Source organism: Saccostrea cucullata, unplaced genomic scaffold (assembly GCF_032062105.1).
Source record: "Saccostrea cucullata isolate Sc308-1 unplaced genomic scaffold, CSIRO_AGI_Scuc_v1 ctg878, whole genome shotgun sequence".
Taxonomy (NCBI): Eukaryota; Metazoa; Mollusca; class Bivalvia; order Ostreida; family Ostreidae; genus Saccostrea; species Saccostrea cuccullata.
In genome coordinates this window covers 3,806-21,069 of record NW_026924258.1, presented here as the reverse complement: position 1 = coordinate 21,069, position 17,264 = coordinate 3,806, and the positions used below count along the sequence as shown (strand labels likewise).

At 32.9% G+C, this 17,264-nt stretch overlaps 2 protein-coding genes across 2 annotated transcripts; one reads left to right on the top strand and one right to left on the bottom strand.

Annotated features, from left to right (window-relative positions):
* Positions 1–683: 683 nt before the first annotated feature.
* On the bottom strand, positions 684–4,072 carry LOC134266050 (uncharacterized). The gene is made up of 5 exons (XM_062748280.1): positions 3,749–4,072; positions 3,370–3,486; positions 1,866–1,917; positions 1,529–1,615; positions 684–928 (listed from the first exon to the last, which is right to left on the bottom strand). The coding sequence occupies exons 1-5, from the start codon at positions 3,917–3,919 to the stop codon at positions 684–686; spliced, it is 672 nt and encodes a 223-aa protein (XP_062604264.1). The 5' UTR covers positions 3,920–4,072.
* Positions 4,073–4,400: 328 nt separating this feature from the next.
* LOC134266042 (uncharacterized) lies at positions 4,401–16,509 on the top strand. Its single transcript, XM_062748273.1, has 11 exons — positions 4,401–4,520; positions 6,081–6,127; positions 7,929–8,017; positions 8,300–8,371; positions 8,681–8,819; positions 8,999–9,087; positions 12,311–12,385; positions 13,617–13,725; positions 14,449–14,567; positions 15,524–15,677; positions 16,070–16,509. Exons 2-11 carry the CDS (start codon positions 6,088–6,090, stop codon positions 16,507–16,509), a joined length of 1,326 nt encoding a protein of 441 aa, XP_062604257.1. The 5' UTR covers positions 4,401–4,520; positions 6,081–6,087.
* The last annotated feature ends 755 nt before the right edge of the window (positions 16,510–17,264 follow it).

Here is a 17,264-nt window from a genome sequence, read left to right as displayed (position 1 = left end):
TTATTGAGTTTGAAAACTGTTCGTTATATTAACACATAATTCACAAATTATTCAAAATATCGAAATGCATAGAGAAATCCTTATATTTTCAATTATTATAAGTTCAGTTAGACAAATAAAGAAAATAAAAAATGTACCTTGCATAATATATATTATTATTTATTACATTATACTGAATGTTTCATACAAATACAAGTGAACCGTGCGCGCATAAATTCTTGGAGTTGGAGTTGGGTAATATTGATATTATACTTTCATGTAAATTAGTTGAATCTGATTGGTGGAGAAACATTCGTTAAAAAATACTATTACCCGCTGAATAAAGCCCTCCAGCATAGCAACAGTCAACATTGCTTGACGACGGGTAATATTCCAAAAATCAGCGACTGCGCAGATTTTATGCGCGCACGGTTCACTTGTATTTATATGAAACATTCTGTATAATGTAATAAATTAATAAAAATAAATATTGCATGTAGTTGAGTGTAACACTGTAAATTTTAACCCTTCGAAAACCATTGTCAACCTCGGCTGCGGTTTTCTTGATGTGAAAATTTTCAATGTTACACTCAACTACATGCAATATTTAAATAATAATTTTCAATATTATGAAAACGATATAGCTAGTCAATTTGCAATGTATTTGAAAAAAAAAATTATAAACATCGGCATAGTTAAGTACTTTATTGAATATTTAGAACAATAGTTTTCGAGCGTGTTCCAATTATGTTTTGTGCCACACATGTATAATTCCCTGATGTCGCTTGGTTTACATTTGTTAAATGAAGAACACTTTTTGTTGAAATAGTAACGCCATTTTTGATCCATTTAACATATGGAGTTGGGTTTCCGGTTACTGAACACGTGATGTCTACGTCATCTCCAGCTTTTGCTACAGTATTCAAAAGTTGTCCTATTTTTGGCTCATCTTTTTAAACAAAAATTGAAATAAAGAATGTAAATGATACAAACGGAAAAAGGTACAATATAAGGAGACAATCCCCCCTGTTATTATTTCTCATTTTGCCCGTGAGTATTTTTTTTAATCATTAGTGATTGAGCATGCCATCTGAAAATTGTTGATAAGTGAGATGACTTGTGAATATTAATGTATTTAATTAGATGCGACAATTTCAACTTTATGGTTTGCTTCGATAATTTATTTAAAGTTCTTTTTACATTTTTGCGAACCGAAATAGTTGCTGTCACTTAAATGTGCATGTTTTCATTTGAATAATGTGTGCAACTATCTAAGCTAGACAATAGCATCAATTTTTTAATATTTAGATTACATGTGTAAGTGTATAAAGAAAAATTTTGATTATTGATATTAACTACGAAAAGACACAACTAATCGTTGGAGACATGAAATGATTACATCTTCTGATGACAGAGACCTCGATAACATGAAACATTCGTAAAATTGAAGTTAGAAGACCAGAGGACAGACTATGTTTAAAGAAAAACAAACAATATACAAGTTAAATCTTTCCCCCGCTTATTCCTACTTTCACTTCTTCTCCTATACCTAAGCATGCGCACTGGCCAGTTACTGGCGTTGGTACAGTCAGAGGTTTGGCTGAAAGACCCGGATCACCCTTCTCTCCCTTTGGACCTAGGTGCAGCAAAGAAATAGATGTAGGTAAAATGTTTCAGAGTTGTTTGTTATATATATTGAGATGTTCAATTAAAAAGAGAAAAACGTTTTATAACGAGAATAAAATTGTGCATTGCATAATTGACAGTATCAAAAAATTTGTCAGAATTTCATAAAATGAAAAGCATAAAAAAAATTTTAAAACACGTGGTTACACATGTACAGTGAAAATATGTACTTTGATAAATGTAAACAAGGAATAATTTACCTCTCATGCACAGCCGACTGTCGTTTGCACAGTGTGATTCCAGAATGTGAGCCTAACAAAGAGGAAAAATATTAGTCACATATCAGCTAAGGAGAAAAAGTACTTCTCACGTATCAATCTAAGAGGAAAAAGAACTGGTCACATATAAGTCAAAGAAGAAAAGTATTAGTCACATTTCAGCTAAAGAGAAAAAAAGTACTTCTCACGTATCAATCAAAGAGAAAAAAGTACTAGTCACATATAAGTCAAAGGAGAAAAGTACTAGTCACATATCAGCTAAAGAGAAAAAAGTACTTCTCACGTATGAATCAAAGAGGAAAAAGAACTAGTCACGTATAAGTCAAAGAAGAAAAGTACCAGTCACATATCAGATAAAGAGAAAAAAATACTTCTCACGTACCAATCAAAGAGGAAAAAGAACTAGTCTCGTATAAGTCAAAGAAGAAATGTACTAGTCACATATCAGCTAAAGAGAAAAAAGTACTTCTCACGTATCAGTCAAAGAGGGAAACGTACTAGTCACGCATCAGCCTATGAGAAAAAAGTACTTGCCAGGTATTCGTCAAAGAAGAAAACTACTTATCAGTATCAGCCAAAAAGGAAATAGTACTTGTCATGCATCAGTCAAAGAGGAAAAGTACTTGTGAGATATCAGTCAAAAAGGGAAGGTACTAGTCAAGTTTCAGTCAAAGAGGGAAAATATTATTCACGTATCAGTCAAAGAGGAAAAGTAGTAGTCACGTATCAGTAATAAAGGGCATTAAAGAGAAAAATCACAAATCAGACAAAGAGGAAATAACTAGGACACTACGAAAGAAAAAGGAAAAAGTACTATTACATACCAGACCAAGACGAAAAGTACTACACATGCACTTCAATAAGACAAAAAGTGGTAGTCTTGAACCAGACAAGGAAAAATAGAGACAATTTACGTATAAGAAGAAGAGGAGAACTAATAAATACAGTAATTACTTGACAAAGTCAACAGGCCTTACATGTAGCCTTTTGACAGATTTAATGAGCATTTAGGGGTGAAACGGTTCACCGCGGTATCGGTTCACCGCGGTATTTTTTCTCGGTTCGATACACGGTACAAAATCTCTACTTTCGGTTCGGTTCGTTTTTCGGTCGGGATCGTCATTCAGTCGGGTTAGGCATAAGGTATAAACATGCTTCTCTGTGTAATTAGTTCAAAAACGTAAATTTTTATGGACTTAAAGTTTGTAAAATGATTTTTAACAGTCAAATCAATTAAGGTGATTTATTCTATCCATTTTGCACATAAATTCTTTGACTAGATTAAATAAAAGGAAGGATAAAACAACAGTTGAATTTGTTTCCTTCTATCAAAATGTATCGTATCGAAAATAACCGAACCGAGACCAAATTTTTCGATACGTATCGAACCGTGAAGGAGGCGTATCGTTTCACCCCTATGAGCATTTATGTTTTACAGTCTTGTCAATTGAAAATACTGTTATATATTTGAGGAGCACAAATATACCTGGGCAAGCAGTAGCTCTTGTACAAAAGAACTGGCAGTCTGTCGTTTCTCTGCGTTTTCTACATCGGTCCTCTTTTGACTTTCCCGGGCTTCCTTGGACTTACGATGAAATTCATTCTTGAAATGGAATAAAAATGATATCCGTACAAAATGTTATCAATGTTAAGAAAATAACACAGAAAAATAAATATAAAGAAATTTGAACTTACATCTACAGGAATGTTTTAAATAATTGAACAATCTTGATTTTGCTTAAGGTGCTCAAAGTAAAAATAGAATTTTTGGTTTACTCCTTAAAGAAAAAGAAGTGTTATATGTACCATGAACGTAGTAGGGATTAGAAAATTTCCGAAAGAAAACAAATATTATTCTTACTCACCTTCAAATTAAGATCTCGTAGGTGTTTCAATTCACTGAGTTCATTTTGAACCCCCACAAGCTGAATGTATATTAAACAGATACTTGCAATCACCCCTAGCAACAGAACGACAAGGAGTGACGTCACTATATCACGCCCTCTATCGTAAGAGTGGTGCTGGTCAGTTTTCATTATCCTTTTTTTTTATCGTGCCTATATTCCTTTATTACAAATATTTACACCAACACTATCGTGACATTTCTTTTCCGAATAAATGACCTATTTTGATATGCATATGGACTAATCCTACTAAAATGTAGCGTGTGGTTAAGAAGAATGACTTTCGAATTCTAATTGAAAGATTTAAAGACAACATGTACAAAATGACCCTTAATCGAATTAAAATATTTTCAGTTTGTTCTACAATCTTAAATAAGACGGTCTTTCTCAGATAAACAGCGCATGTGACCTTATACAATCACATCAATTTATGCGCTGAAAAGTACTATTCAAGTATAAAATCAAATTGTCATGAGAGCATAACTATTATTTTAACTATACTTTGCAAAAAATAATTATCCAGAACTAGTATTGGCTTAAAAACTATCCTAAAGAGACAATATATAATATTGGACATTTCTTTAATACGAACATTCTCTATTTTCCTTGAAGCTTTCATTATCGTCATTTAAAATGCTCTTCGTATTCGTGACGAGATAAGAAGTTTACTAACGATTGACACACTGTTGGTCATCAAGGCTAAACATTCTGACCGGATTTCACAAACGTGACGGTGAGTATTTTCTATTTTATGCATTGTGTAAATAAATGAATGAAAAATGCAATTGATTAGTATCATTTATACTAATATCAAGAAATACAATGAAGCAGAGGCAAAAATTGACAGTACATAATGGTAATTTTGGTCTTTTGTCTTTTTCTTCACTATCGATAGCGTTCAAAGAAAACGTCTGTCACTGACATTTTGAAACATTTTTCCTTTTCAAGAAAAACTGCACAATGCATGTACAGGGTATCATGATTGACGAGGCTACGTATGTTAGAATTTTGCATGAAATTTGGAGATAGCGAACAATATTTGAGCTCAAAAGTCCAATAAACAATAAAATTCGGTAACAAAGTAAACACGGACCTCTGTTTAAACATCAGAGGTGGGATCAGGTGCCATGGAGGAGTGAGCATCCCCTTCCGACTGGTCACACCTACTGTGTGTACCTTGTCATGTTCGGGAATAAAACAACGGAAGAAACCGTCGTCAATTCATTTTTTATATAATGCGCTAACAATTAGAATGAAAAACATCAGTCAGCGTTTATCTTAACGATAAATTGTATTTGCTGACAAGGTTATTGTACTATACTAAAAGATTTATAAGTACAACAGTAAACTTTTGAGCTCTGCTATTGTGAATTGTTAAATTGATGCAAATGATTGACGTAAGCGCATTAAAGTTTTGTCAATGAATCCATAGATAAGATTCTTATGTAATGACAATCCTAAACAATGATATCAATAACTGAATTCGTACAGAATTCAGTTAATTTCTACAACGCCTGCGATACATGTTTGTAATTACTACTGACGAATTTGCTTAAATAAAAAAGTACATCGCGAGTGCATATGAACGAACGGTATATGTTCATTTTGTTAGAAATAGGCACACATTTTTGTTTTTGTGGCATAGATTCAAATGATTAATGTAAATTTTTTTCTTCAAATGATGTTATTTGATGTTTTCAGTATTTCAAAATCAATTTCTGTAGATTTCTATAACATTTCTGTAAGATTACTATAAAAGTCTTTTCCATTGCATTATCTCTGCGGAAAACAATGGATTTTATTTTCCTCACGAAAAAAAAAAATTGTACACAAAAAGTAGAATTTAATTTATAAACCTTTTAGATCTGTTTTGAATAAAAACATTGGAACCTGAAAAAAAATTGCACGTAAAGTATATGATTTGTACAACTGTAGGTCATATGACTGTGTTAAAGTTATATTACTGGCTTTTTATAATGAGAAGGCTCTGACAATTTTGCTCGATTTTAGAATCAACAACTGTGTCTCAGATCAAATAAATGTTTATACTGACAAGGTTTTTCCCCCTTATTTGTTAATAAGCAGCTTCTCTCCTCACTCTCTCTTTCTTTTCCTTTCTTTCCTCTCAATCAGCAATCCTAAGATTTTTGCTTTATTGCACTGTATATATAAAATGATTGCTGATTTATTTTTGCACTTTATTGTACATGCATTATTTTGTGAAATTAAAAAAAAAAAAAAAAAAAAGAAGGTATATTACTTGTACAATTGAAATATGCATTCTTCTTTGTAGAGACAGAATGCTAAACATTTTAGTTTTTCTCTGCATTCTTGAAGGAGGTAAGTACGAGTAAGTATATAACTATATCATGTACAAAAATTATAACATCTATTTTGGTTTAATTCTAAATTTCTAACAATTTTTTTTAAAGAAAGCACTGATGAAAATAGTAAAAGAAATGAATGAAAATTAAAGAAATATTTATTCAACACATTGATTATAAGTAAAAACTGGTAAATCTAAATATAATATAATAATGTTATTTTAATATTCAATGTATAAAAACAAAATAATTTGTCCATATAGACAACTCACAGAAACATAGAAGGATAAAAGGATTGAGGATACATGTACGATATAGGTCAAGGCAAATATACACCTTAGATAAAGACCCGTGAAATTGTAGTGCAGTCAAGAAATTAGGATAATTCAAAGTGTATAATTTCATGAATTTATCAACTTGCAGAAGTGTATGTGATATAACCATTTTTCAAAAATGTAACATTATCTTTAGGTCTTTGTTATACCAAATGAAATTCTATTTCCTGCAAATTGAAGATCAATCAGTAGTAACAAAACACAAATTATACCCGTACCGTGTAGTTATGAGTTGTATTTTACTAAATCACATTAGAACCCGGATCTCAAAGACATATTTCCTGGCAATATGTGAAATTTTCTTGACGAGGAACATTAAATTTTTCACTTTTCACATAACAATTACTTTTACTAAAAACAATCTGATTTTTCAACAAAAACGTTTATTACCCATAACCATCAATAAATTTGAAATATTTTCCCTCCTACACGCTAATCTTCATTAATAACTTCAGATATACATGTACATGTATTTCTTATTATTTTGAGAGTCCTGTTGACCATATTTTTTGCGTTACTGCTGAAATAATCTTTTACGTTACAGCGATGATTGTAGTACTTTTACTTTACATCCCTGTACGCTTTTGCTTAACAACCATAAATGTTCACTTTGGTTTTACCGCCCTGTTTGCCTTTGTTTTGCAGTCATTAATTCACTTACGCTTCACAGTCATCACTGTACACATTTTCTCACGCTTTGCAACCAATAATGTTCTCTTTCGCTTTCGATTTCCACTTTCGCTTTCGCATTACAACAATTTGTACTTTAAACTTAAAGCAACGACAAGACAATTTACTTTACAGCCTTGTATACGTGAAAGTCATGACTGTAAAATATGGTGTCCGGATAAGGCCATTTGCTAAAACTCAACAACCTTTTCAGAAAAACACGTACGCCGTCACGCTGACACACAACACGCCATCGCAACATTGAACAATACGCTACCACTCTAACATGAGTTCGCAATACACGTTTACGCGCTAACACAAAACATGCCGTCACGCTAACACACAATTCGCCATTGCAACCTTTCACACTCGATGTCACACTAACTCGAATTCGCACAATACACTGTCGTGCTAACAAGAGTTTGCACAACACGCCGTCGCGCTAACACACTCGCGACGGCTTGTTGCTTGAAAGCGTGTTAGCGCGACAGCATGTTGTGTAATAGCTAGACAGCGAGTTGTGCGAACTCATGTTAGCGTGAAAGCGCGTTCCGTATTAGTGTGACGACGTGTTGTTCGTTAGCGTGACAGCGTGTTGTTCAATGTTGTGATAGCGCGACGGCGTGTTGTATGTTAGCGCGACGGCGTGTTTTTCTGAACACGATGTTGAGCTTTAGCAAGTGACCCTATACGGACACTATAATAAATAGATATACACATTCTCTCCTCTGTGAGTTCTGCATGTTTTGTTTAACAGTCATGTATACTTGAGCATTATTTACCTTAGTTACACAATTTATTTTTTCCTTACAGCCGTGTCACTCGGCCCTCGGTGTCTAAGCTGTAGCGGTGTGCCCATCCTAACAGACTGTAACAATATAGTGGAGTGTGGGAATGGAGAGGTGAGTATCTAGTGGTGTGGATCCGGCTACAGAGAGAGAGAGAGAGAGAGAGAGAGAGAGAGAGAGAGAGAGAGAGAGAGAGAGAGAGAGAGAGAGAGAGAGAGAGAGAGAGAGAGAGAGAGCAAGAAATAAATTTCACTCATGATTGTATTCAAAATCAAACTGCCTCACCGTGTTTATTCCTCCATGTTATCAAAGTTAAAATTATAGCAAGTGAACAACTTCGATGAAGATGACACAGACTGCATTTCAAAGAGGTGGTTTCGATTTGTTTAATTTCAGGGATGCTTTACACGAAAAGTAACCACAGACGTTGGGACTATTGTTTACGAAGCAGGTTGCATCAGTATGCAAGTAGGTAAATAAGAATTATAAAAACGTTCCTATTAAAAGTAACCTTGGACTGTAATATTTAGTTTTCGAACTTTGATAATAACTGTTTACACAATAGTCAAGAACGTATAGTCGATTATGTTATCATAGAACAAAATAACGTATGAGTTTAATTTATTTGACACCAATATACGAATACGCTTTACTTGTCCAGATTTAAAATATTGTAATACAACATCAGCGTAATAAATAAATTAAGCAAAATGTTCGAAAAATTATTGAGAGCAGTAAAAAAAGATTTAATATAGATCTGCTTTTGCCTTATTTAAGGTTTGTAATATTCTGAACGTTCTCGGTAAAAATTCCGGATTGGGCAAAAGAGACATTACAAATTGTTACGAGTGTTGCTCAGGTGGAAACCACACTGACGCCGGAAGTATCCCCTGTAATACACACCTGTGTGGAATAGGTAAGAAATTTATGTTAAACTATATAATGGCTAACCTTTTCAAATCCGTAGTATAATTATGTACATGTAGTTGCATTTGAGCAACTACATTTAATAATTTGAGTACATGCACTGTTATCAGTTTTACTTTCAAATAAGGTGGTCGACCGTTTGAATTTGAAGTTTTACTCACATTACAGGTGATAGACCGGAAGAGAAATGTTACCAATGCGGGGGTGTACTAGATCCTTTAGACTGTAGAACTACTGGGTACTGCAACCAGGACGAGGTAATATCTGATACACACTAAGAGGATCACTTAAGGTCAAGATCTAGTAAATGAAAGGTGCCTACAAATTTATGAAATTTAAGAAATAAATTCCGTGAATGATGCTTTATAAGTTTAGCTTTGTCAATTAAGGAGTTTCGGGGCATAATCTGTAGGTAAACAATATGAAAAAATCATATTTTAAACTGTCATTTCCAATGAAAAATGTAGAATGCCAGTCATAAATATCTGTGTGTTTTTTTTCCATATCAGACAGAGAAAATGTATCCAGTTAGCCTACAATCTTTCAGAAAATCGTAATTTGAATGTTCTTGGCCTCTTCTTTAAAATAATGTCAAATTCAATATAGGTATTGGGACTACTTTTCATGTGATTTCATATTGAATTCCATGAAAATACTACATGTATATTTTCTGCATAATTCTATTGGAGCCGTAAAGTATGGGAGAAAGAAAGTTGAGAGTGATTATGATGTCATAATGGATTTATCATTAAAAAGTTAGTCTAAAGACATTAAGGTAAGTCACTCCTGAAATTTGTTATATCAAGGATTTTTTGAGAAGTATATTTTGGATAAGTACTCATAAAGTGTAACTCAAAATCGCAAAGAAAATAGGGGGTCAGTGTGCATCCTACTGATCTACGGTACATTTAAGTTAACCTTTTTGCACTTAAATTTCATCTCTTTGGTTAACTACTTTAACCCTTATAATATTTGATTAGTTGTAAGCATGGCAATAAATATAATCTTATTTTACGTAAAATAGTTTGAATAATATTTATCATTAAAAAAATCTTGCAAATTAATGCGCGTAAATTATTGTGTGACCTTTTTGCACTAAAAAATAACATATTTGGGGTATTAAAAAACTTAATAGGCAATAAAAAATTTTCTTATATCAAACTTTTTACGACTCAAGTGCCGATCAGTCACAAGTATCGAGTAGTTTAAAATTATGAAAGAAAAAGGTGGGGTCAGTGATGTTAAATTTGAAATATTTGTCAAAATATGTGATTTTCAGGCAAAAAATGGTGTAAATTTGATCTTGACTTCTTTAATATATTTTCATTTTTTGGAAAAGTTTGTTGAGGGAAGGTGTAAAACTTAGTCTAAAAATATAAATTAAGACCCATATTAAATATTTTTAGCAATATTAAAAACGGGAAATATTCTCCGAGTAAAAGTATGTGAGGCTAAATTTCCATTACATTAAATTTCATAAATGTGCAGATTTGCAGAATTTTCTGCTAAATATCCTTCCACCAAAAGAAATAGTCCCCCATAAATCTTGCTTCTTTGTAGATTTTTGAGCAGTTTTTTCATTGAATGTTATAAAATTTACATTGTTGAATTTAAAAATGTTATAAAAATTGAATTTTAATAAGTAGTTTTGAAGTAAAAGCTTCTGCGTGAACTTTTCTAAAAAGCTGACGAGTGACTTACCTTAACTAGATCTTGACCTTAAGGTCAAGATCTATTATTTGAATTACGACATCTTCTTAGTGCAAGATCCATAATGACATTATTATCAATTTCAACTTTGTATTTCTCGTACTTTAAGCCTCTATTTAAATTGTGTAGAAAATTATGTATTTTCTTGGAATTTAATTTGAAATCATCTGAAAAGTTATCCCATTACATACTGTGTATATCAAATTTGATAGCATTTTAAAGAAGATGCCAAAAACAAGTAGAGTATCATTTTGTGAACGAGTTTAGGCAAGCTGTATACATTTCCTTTGCCTGGAATTGAAAAAAGTCCCATATTGAAATTTAGTTTTCTTAACTTTTCATTTAAAATGACAATTTAAAGTATGACATTTTTTCATCTTGTTTAATATATACACATTATGCTACGAAACACATTTTTGACCAAGCTACCTACTAAGCTTATAAAGATATATTCAAGGAATTTACTTCTCAAATTTGATAAATCTGTAGGCATCTTTCATTTATTATATCTTGACCTTTAGGACTTTTCGGCTCCGTGAATTTCTTTTAAAAATATCAAGTTGACAACACAATTAATATCATACTGACCCTCTGTGGCTGCAAATCTATTGAAAATGACGTACTTTTCCACTTATCAATGAAATATGATGTCATAAATTTCGCCATTTTGTCAAGAATTTTGATCATTTAATTATAAAACTTGTCAATATTTAAACATACAAATCAATAATTTACACATAGCAAAAACATTACCCAAAATATGCAATAGCCTAACGTCAAGATCTAGTAAATGAAAGGTGCCTACAGATTTATCGAACTTGAGAAATAAATTCCTTTATTGACGCTTCACAACTATTACTTGGTCAAATAAGGTGTTTTGGGGCATAATTTGTAGACCTGTGGACCTTCAGATATCCGGACGCCAGATATCCGGATGCTTCAGTATCCGGACGATTTTTTATCGGAACGAAATTTTTAAATGTTATTCTGTCTTGTTTAACTGGTGATTCAATATATGCTTCACATATCCGGAGAAATTGACTGGGAACCAAAGCGTTCGGATAAATGAGGGTCCACTGGTAAACAAGATGAAAAACTGTATTTTAAACTGTCATTTTCAATGAAAAATTAAGAAAATCAGTCATGAATATGGGAGTTTTTTTTCATATTCGATAAAGGAAATGTATCCAGATTGCCTACATTCTCTCAAAAAACGGTAATTGGTATGTTCATGGCCTCTTCTTTAAATCTATTTCAAATTTAATATAGGCATCCGGTTTACTTTTCATATGATTTCAAATTGAATGACATGAAAATACCCTATTTTCTACATAATTCTACTAAAGCCGTAAAGTACGGGAAATCAAAAGTTGAAATTGATTATGACGTCATAATGGATCTAGCACCAAAAAATAAGTTTCATGTTATTTACTAGATCTTGACCTTAAAGAAAGACAAATATCTAGTAAATTACAAAAATTGTTTCATTTTCTTGTTTAAAGAAATTGCTTATGCTTTACATTTTGGCTAAAATTCATCCAGTTGATTTTTATTTTTATATATATATTTTGATTTTATTAATACACCTCAAATTACAAGCTTTCCTTGACTATTAAGAATATCTTTTTTATATAAAATAAATTTTGATACAATATTTTTCTTTTATATTTTGTTCATAAAAGTGCAATTTGACATAGAGTACAGTTGGTGACTGAAAGCAAACAATGTTAGTTTCATTCAGTGAAATGTATTTGGTCTTTTCTTTTTCAGGAATGTTTTACAGAGAAAAAGACTGATCACGCCACAGGAGAAGTTCGATTTCACCTGGGATGCCAGAACAAGCGGGTAAAAGATTCATTCCTATCTATATTTTTCAGGATAAATGAATTCTTCCTTTAAAAAAACGGGCAATACAATATTTTTCGAGTGTTTACAGGATAAGTATCTTTTAATTCACAAAACACAATTGAAAGCAACAAAAGGCAACTACACTACTTTTCCTCCTGTTTTTTGAATGTTAATTAACAAAAAATGCAAAGGTGCTTTGTAACAAAAAATAGATTTTTTAAATATATATATTTACATCTCTTTCTTATAAACCTATTAATCTTTTGTTTTATATTTACCATTAAGGTTATGTTATTCACCATGCTTATACACTTCTATACCACGTTCTGACGGTTTTAACCAATAATTTAATGCTACATTTGTATTTTTTGGATACGTTTTAAAAAGACCTATTTATATGTTGGTTATTTGTTATTTAAATATCTATGCTCTTAACAAAATATATACCCCTTTCTACTTTATTCTGGCAGCTTTGATCAATTTTGTATTCTTTCTGATAATTATAATGTAGATACACCTATAAATCTGTTGGTTATCTGTTAATTTTTGGGTTTTCTCTTCGCAGCGTCTGTACCCCTCTCTACCTCGTTTTAATAGTCTTACCAATAATTTGATATTTGTTTTTTGTTTCTGATTGCTTTTTAAATATACCCATTATTATTATTATTATTGGTTATTTGATTCTAATATACATGTCTTTGTGTTTTTGTTTCTGATTGCTTTTTAAACATAGGCATTATACTATGTTGGCTATTTGGTACTTTTTAAGTATGCTCCTGTCCTTTGGAAGCAATTTCAAGGGGGAGGGGGCACAGTGTCAAATATTTTAAATCTGGGAACTTTCAACTGCCGCCAAATATTTCCTTTACAAGAAAAGAGAGTTAATGAGACATTATTATTGATGATCAATAATGCATTATTAGCTATGTTTTCCATAGCATTTTTTATACCTATGTACCTACCTCCCCCGGTTCCTACCCCTATCATGCTCTTTACCAGGTCTCAATACCTTTTTACCATATCCTGGCAGCTTTAATTAATTTTGTTTTTTTTTCTGATTGCTTATCATGTATAGCTATCATTAAGTGTTAGATACTCTTTAGGTATGCTCCTCCCTAGTTCTCTACCCTTCTCTACCACACTAGTACTCTAGCAGCTTTAACCGATTTTGTTTTTTTTCTGACTGCTTATCATATATATCCAATTTAATGTGTTTCGTACTCTTTAGGTATGTGCGTCCCTAGCTCTCTACCCCTCTCTACCACATTCTGGCAGTTGTAACGAGTGTTGTGATCACGATTACTGCAATATAGGACTCTGTGGTCTGGCTCTATTAGGTAAATAACTGCATTTACGTACAATATTTAATACTGTTCATTACGCGTGGCGCAATGGTTAGAACGTCTGCTCTAGAGTCGCGAGATAGGGAGTTGATCCTTACATCGCGGGTTCGAATTCCACTATGGGACGTGGAGAACAGTCATATGAGACCGTATAAACCGAGATCTCGTGTCGCAGACGTTCTGGCACGAAAAAGATCCCTCCCTGCCCATTGGCCCTAAGTGCAGAGCATAAGACAAAATTTATTGTTCTCCACCGACAAATGGTGGCGTCTCCATATGAGTGAAAAATTCTCGAGAGGGACGTTAAACAACATACAATCAATCAATACACTGTACCTTACCCTTCATTCTCTCCGTGCCAGGAAACACAGGGGCTGTTAAAAGTGTTTTAATATTTCAAAAAGTCTTGTATGATTTCAGACGCGTGTGACATAAGATAAAAAAAAATAACTTGGATGATATTTTGAATAAATAAACAATATAATTCTAACCTACTATATAAATAACAAAGTTTCGAAGTTTACCAGGACTCTCCATTTCATTTCATTTTTCCATTTCCCTTATCCCTTGTGATAGCTTATAATTAGATATTGTCCGTATATAAATTGTAAACTCTCTGATAACCAACACGTCGTTATATAAGAGTTCCATGGAAGTAGTTTTTACTGTATCTTTTCTACAGTTTTTATCATTCATTGTATATTTTTCTTTTCATAGGTAAACCTCACTTTATAACGAAGCCGGATAATTTCACGGTAGACCCAGCCACCACCGTCACACTAAGGTGTGCGGCGGATCCAAAGACCAACGCTACCATTAAATGGTCATTTGAACCGGTAAATAAATATCTTATAATATATAAATATTTTTATGCAAGGGCTATTTTTATTTTTTTGCTTTTTGGAATTTTGTTTTTTTTTTGTTTTTTCTGTTGTTTAATGACCCTGAAAAGAATTTTTACTCATATTGTGACTCCATCATTTGCCCTTTACTCGGCACTGACGGCCTTTAAGCAATGAGGGATCTTCTTCGTGCCAGCACCTCTTGCGACACGGACCTCGGTTTATACGGTGTCATCTGAAGGACCTGTCTCTATGTCCTGCAGTATGATTCAAAACCGTAACTTAAAGCTGAACACGACTCGGACCGGTAAATAGGCATATGCCAAGTTCGATAACATTATCTACGATACATCAACATCAGGGTATACTCTTTCAGATTCGTTACACCTGATTGCTTTTTATAACGGGTATAGGCGTGGAATGGCGACCAGTGTCCATGCTGGTTATTTTGCATTGCCTTTGTTTCCATTTTATTGCAATTACGTGTAAGTGTTTATTTGTAAACGGCACTGACCTGTGCAAATATAAATGTAATTTTCTTTGGTATCTTTCTTTCCTGCATTAGAGGAAGTATAATTACAATTATATTGTTGTCGATATCGAGTGCTGTATTGCATCGTCCGTCTTCACCGGTATCGACTTATTACTCTGAAGAGTGACTAAGTCCTGCCCTTTATATAGGGGTATGCAGATATAGCGAGAATCCGAACAAAAATGGCGGACATATTCCTTTTACGAATCGTGTTCAGCTTTAAAGATCAATTCCTTACCCTGTGACTTGAAAGCAGATTTTCTAACCACTGCCCAACGTCGGCAACTTGTATTATAATGTCGCGCTTTGAAATTCAATAAGAGCTCAGAGAATTGGTGCTGGAAAAATGTAAAATGGTTTTGACAGTAATATTAAAGTGAACCTTTTTTTCACTTAAGATCTCATTTTTTTCAATTAGCTGGTGAATGGTGTTTCAACTTCTCCGAATGGTATTACACTCAGTAATCAACCTTCTTTGACACTGTCAGCGGATGTGACGTCTTTCGGCACGTACACGTGTACTGCTACAAATATGAATGGTTTTATAACAGCTCAAGGATACATTCATCCGAGTAGGTTTAAATCTAATATCTGTTATGTCTAATCTCATGTTTTGATATATTTCGATGTCATTTAAACATATACACTGAAAATAGTCAAGTCGTAGTGAAAAGATATTTTATTAAATTTAAAATACCATATGTAACATGTAACGTCCTTTACGTCAATATTTCTCCCTCCTTTTCATTTTAATTTAGTTGAGTTAGGTAATGTAAAAAAATAAGACAAATGTGTGGTTTTTTTTCAAATATGATGATATATATTCCTTTGGTCCACTTATTTTCTTGAAAGATCTTATACCTAATTGATGAAAAGTGAAAGCCATAAAAGGAAGTAACCTTTAAGTTGTCAGTGAAGTTTATTTTACAAAAGAAAAATAATCAATTGTTTAATTTCATGCAAGAATTTCATAGTACAACTACAACGATCCCGCCCCCTACTACAACGACCACGCCTACAACTACAACGACCACGCCTATCCCTACAACGACCACGCCCACAACAACTATAACCACGCCCACCACCACAACAACCACGCCCACTACCACTACGACCACGCCCACCACCACCACAGCCCTGCCTACGACGTCTTGTACACACGGTTGTTGTGACAAAGACCCCCGTTGTAATGATTTTTCTTTCGTATCAACGGCCTGTCTTGATCCCTCTAGGGGTCATCTTTGTGAGAAAACTTGTGGACTATGCTCTCACACACCTGCACATACAACAAAACCTGCATGTGTTGATACAGATCCGAGATGTACTGATTTTAGCTTTGTGGCCTTTGCTTGTTTAGACAATCAACAAGCTAAGATATGCCCAAAAGTATGTAAACTTTGCTAGGAGTTATGGTTAAATTGTTTGGAAAAGCTCATTAATCTGAAAATAAAATGAAAAAGATGAATGAAAGATGGCAATATGACTCTAAGAAAGTGTCATATCTTGTTTATGTGCAAAGGTTTGTTTCAACTGAAAAAGTAGGGAACGGTAATATCATTTTGCCCTGGTCTTTTTTCTTGTCTTTAACATACTGTATTTGCTTATCTTAAAAAACTAGTTCAAGAAAATTTTTGCATAGTCAATACTCTTCTAGTCACAGTGAATTTCATAAACTATAAATTTATTTATCTTTAAAATTTAGACACGACCTTCGGCCTCTTGTTTTTGGTGTAGATATTTGACACATATCAATAAACATGGAACCTGTACCAAGGCTTCAAAAAGGAGAGTTATCTGTATTGATCCTTGTTTGTGACATATTTGTGCGAAAATATGTGGTGAATGCGCACACATTGAGTTGGGTTTTATGGTATCAATATTCAGGCAGATTTTGAATACATGAGATTTTCACATTTTTTTAAAATGTAATTTTTCACGCCTTTAAGATAATTCCATTCTCCTGCAATATCAGAAATTTTTAAAAATGTCTTAATTCAAACCTAAGTTCATAACCAATAAAACATATAGGACTATTTAGAAATACTGCTATTCAATAAGTTCAGTAAAAAATAGTTAAAGCTGAACACAACTTGTAAATAGGCATAGGCCACTTTCGATACAACTATCTACAATATCAACACTAAGGTATACCTAAGCTT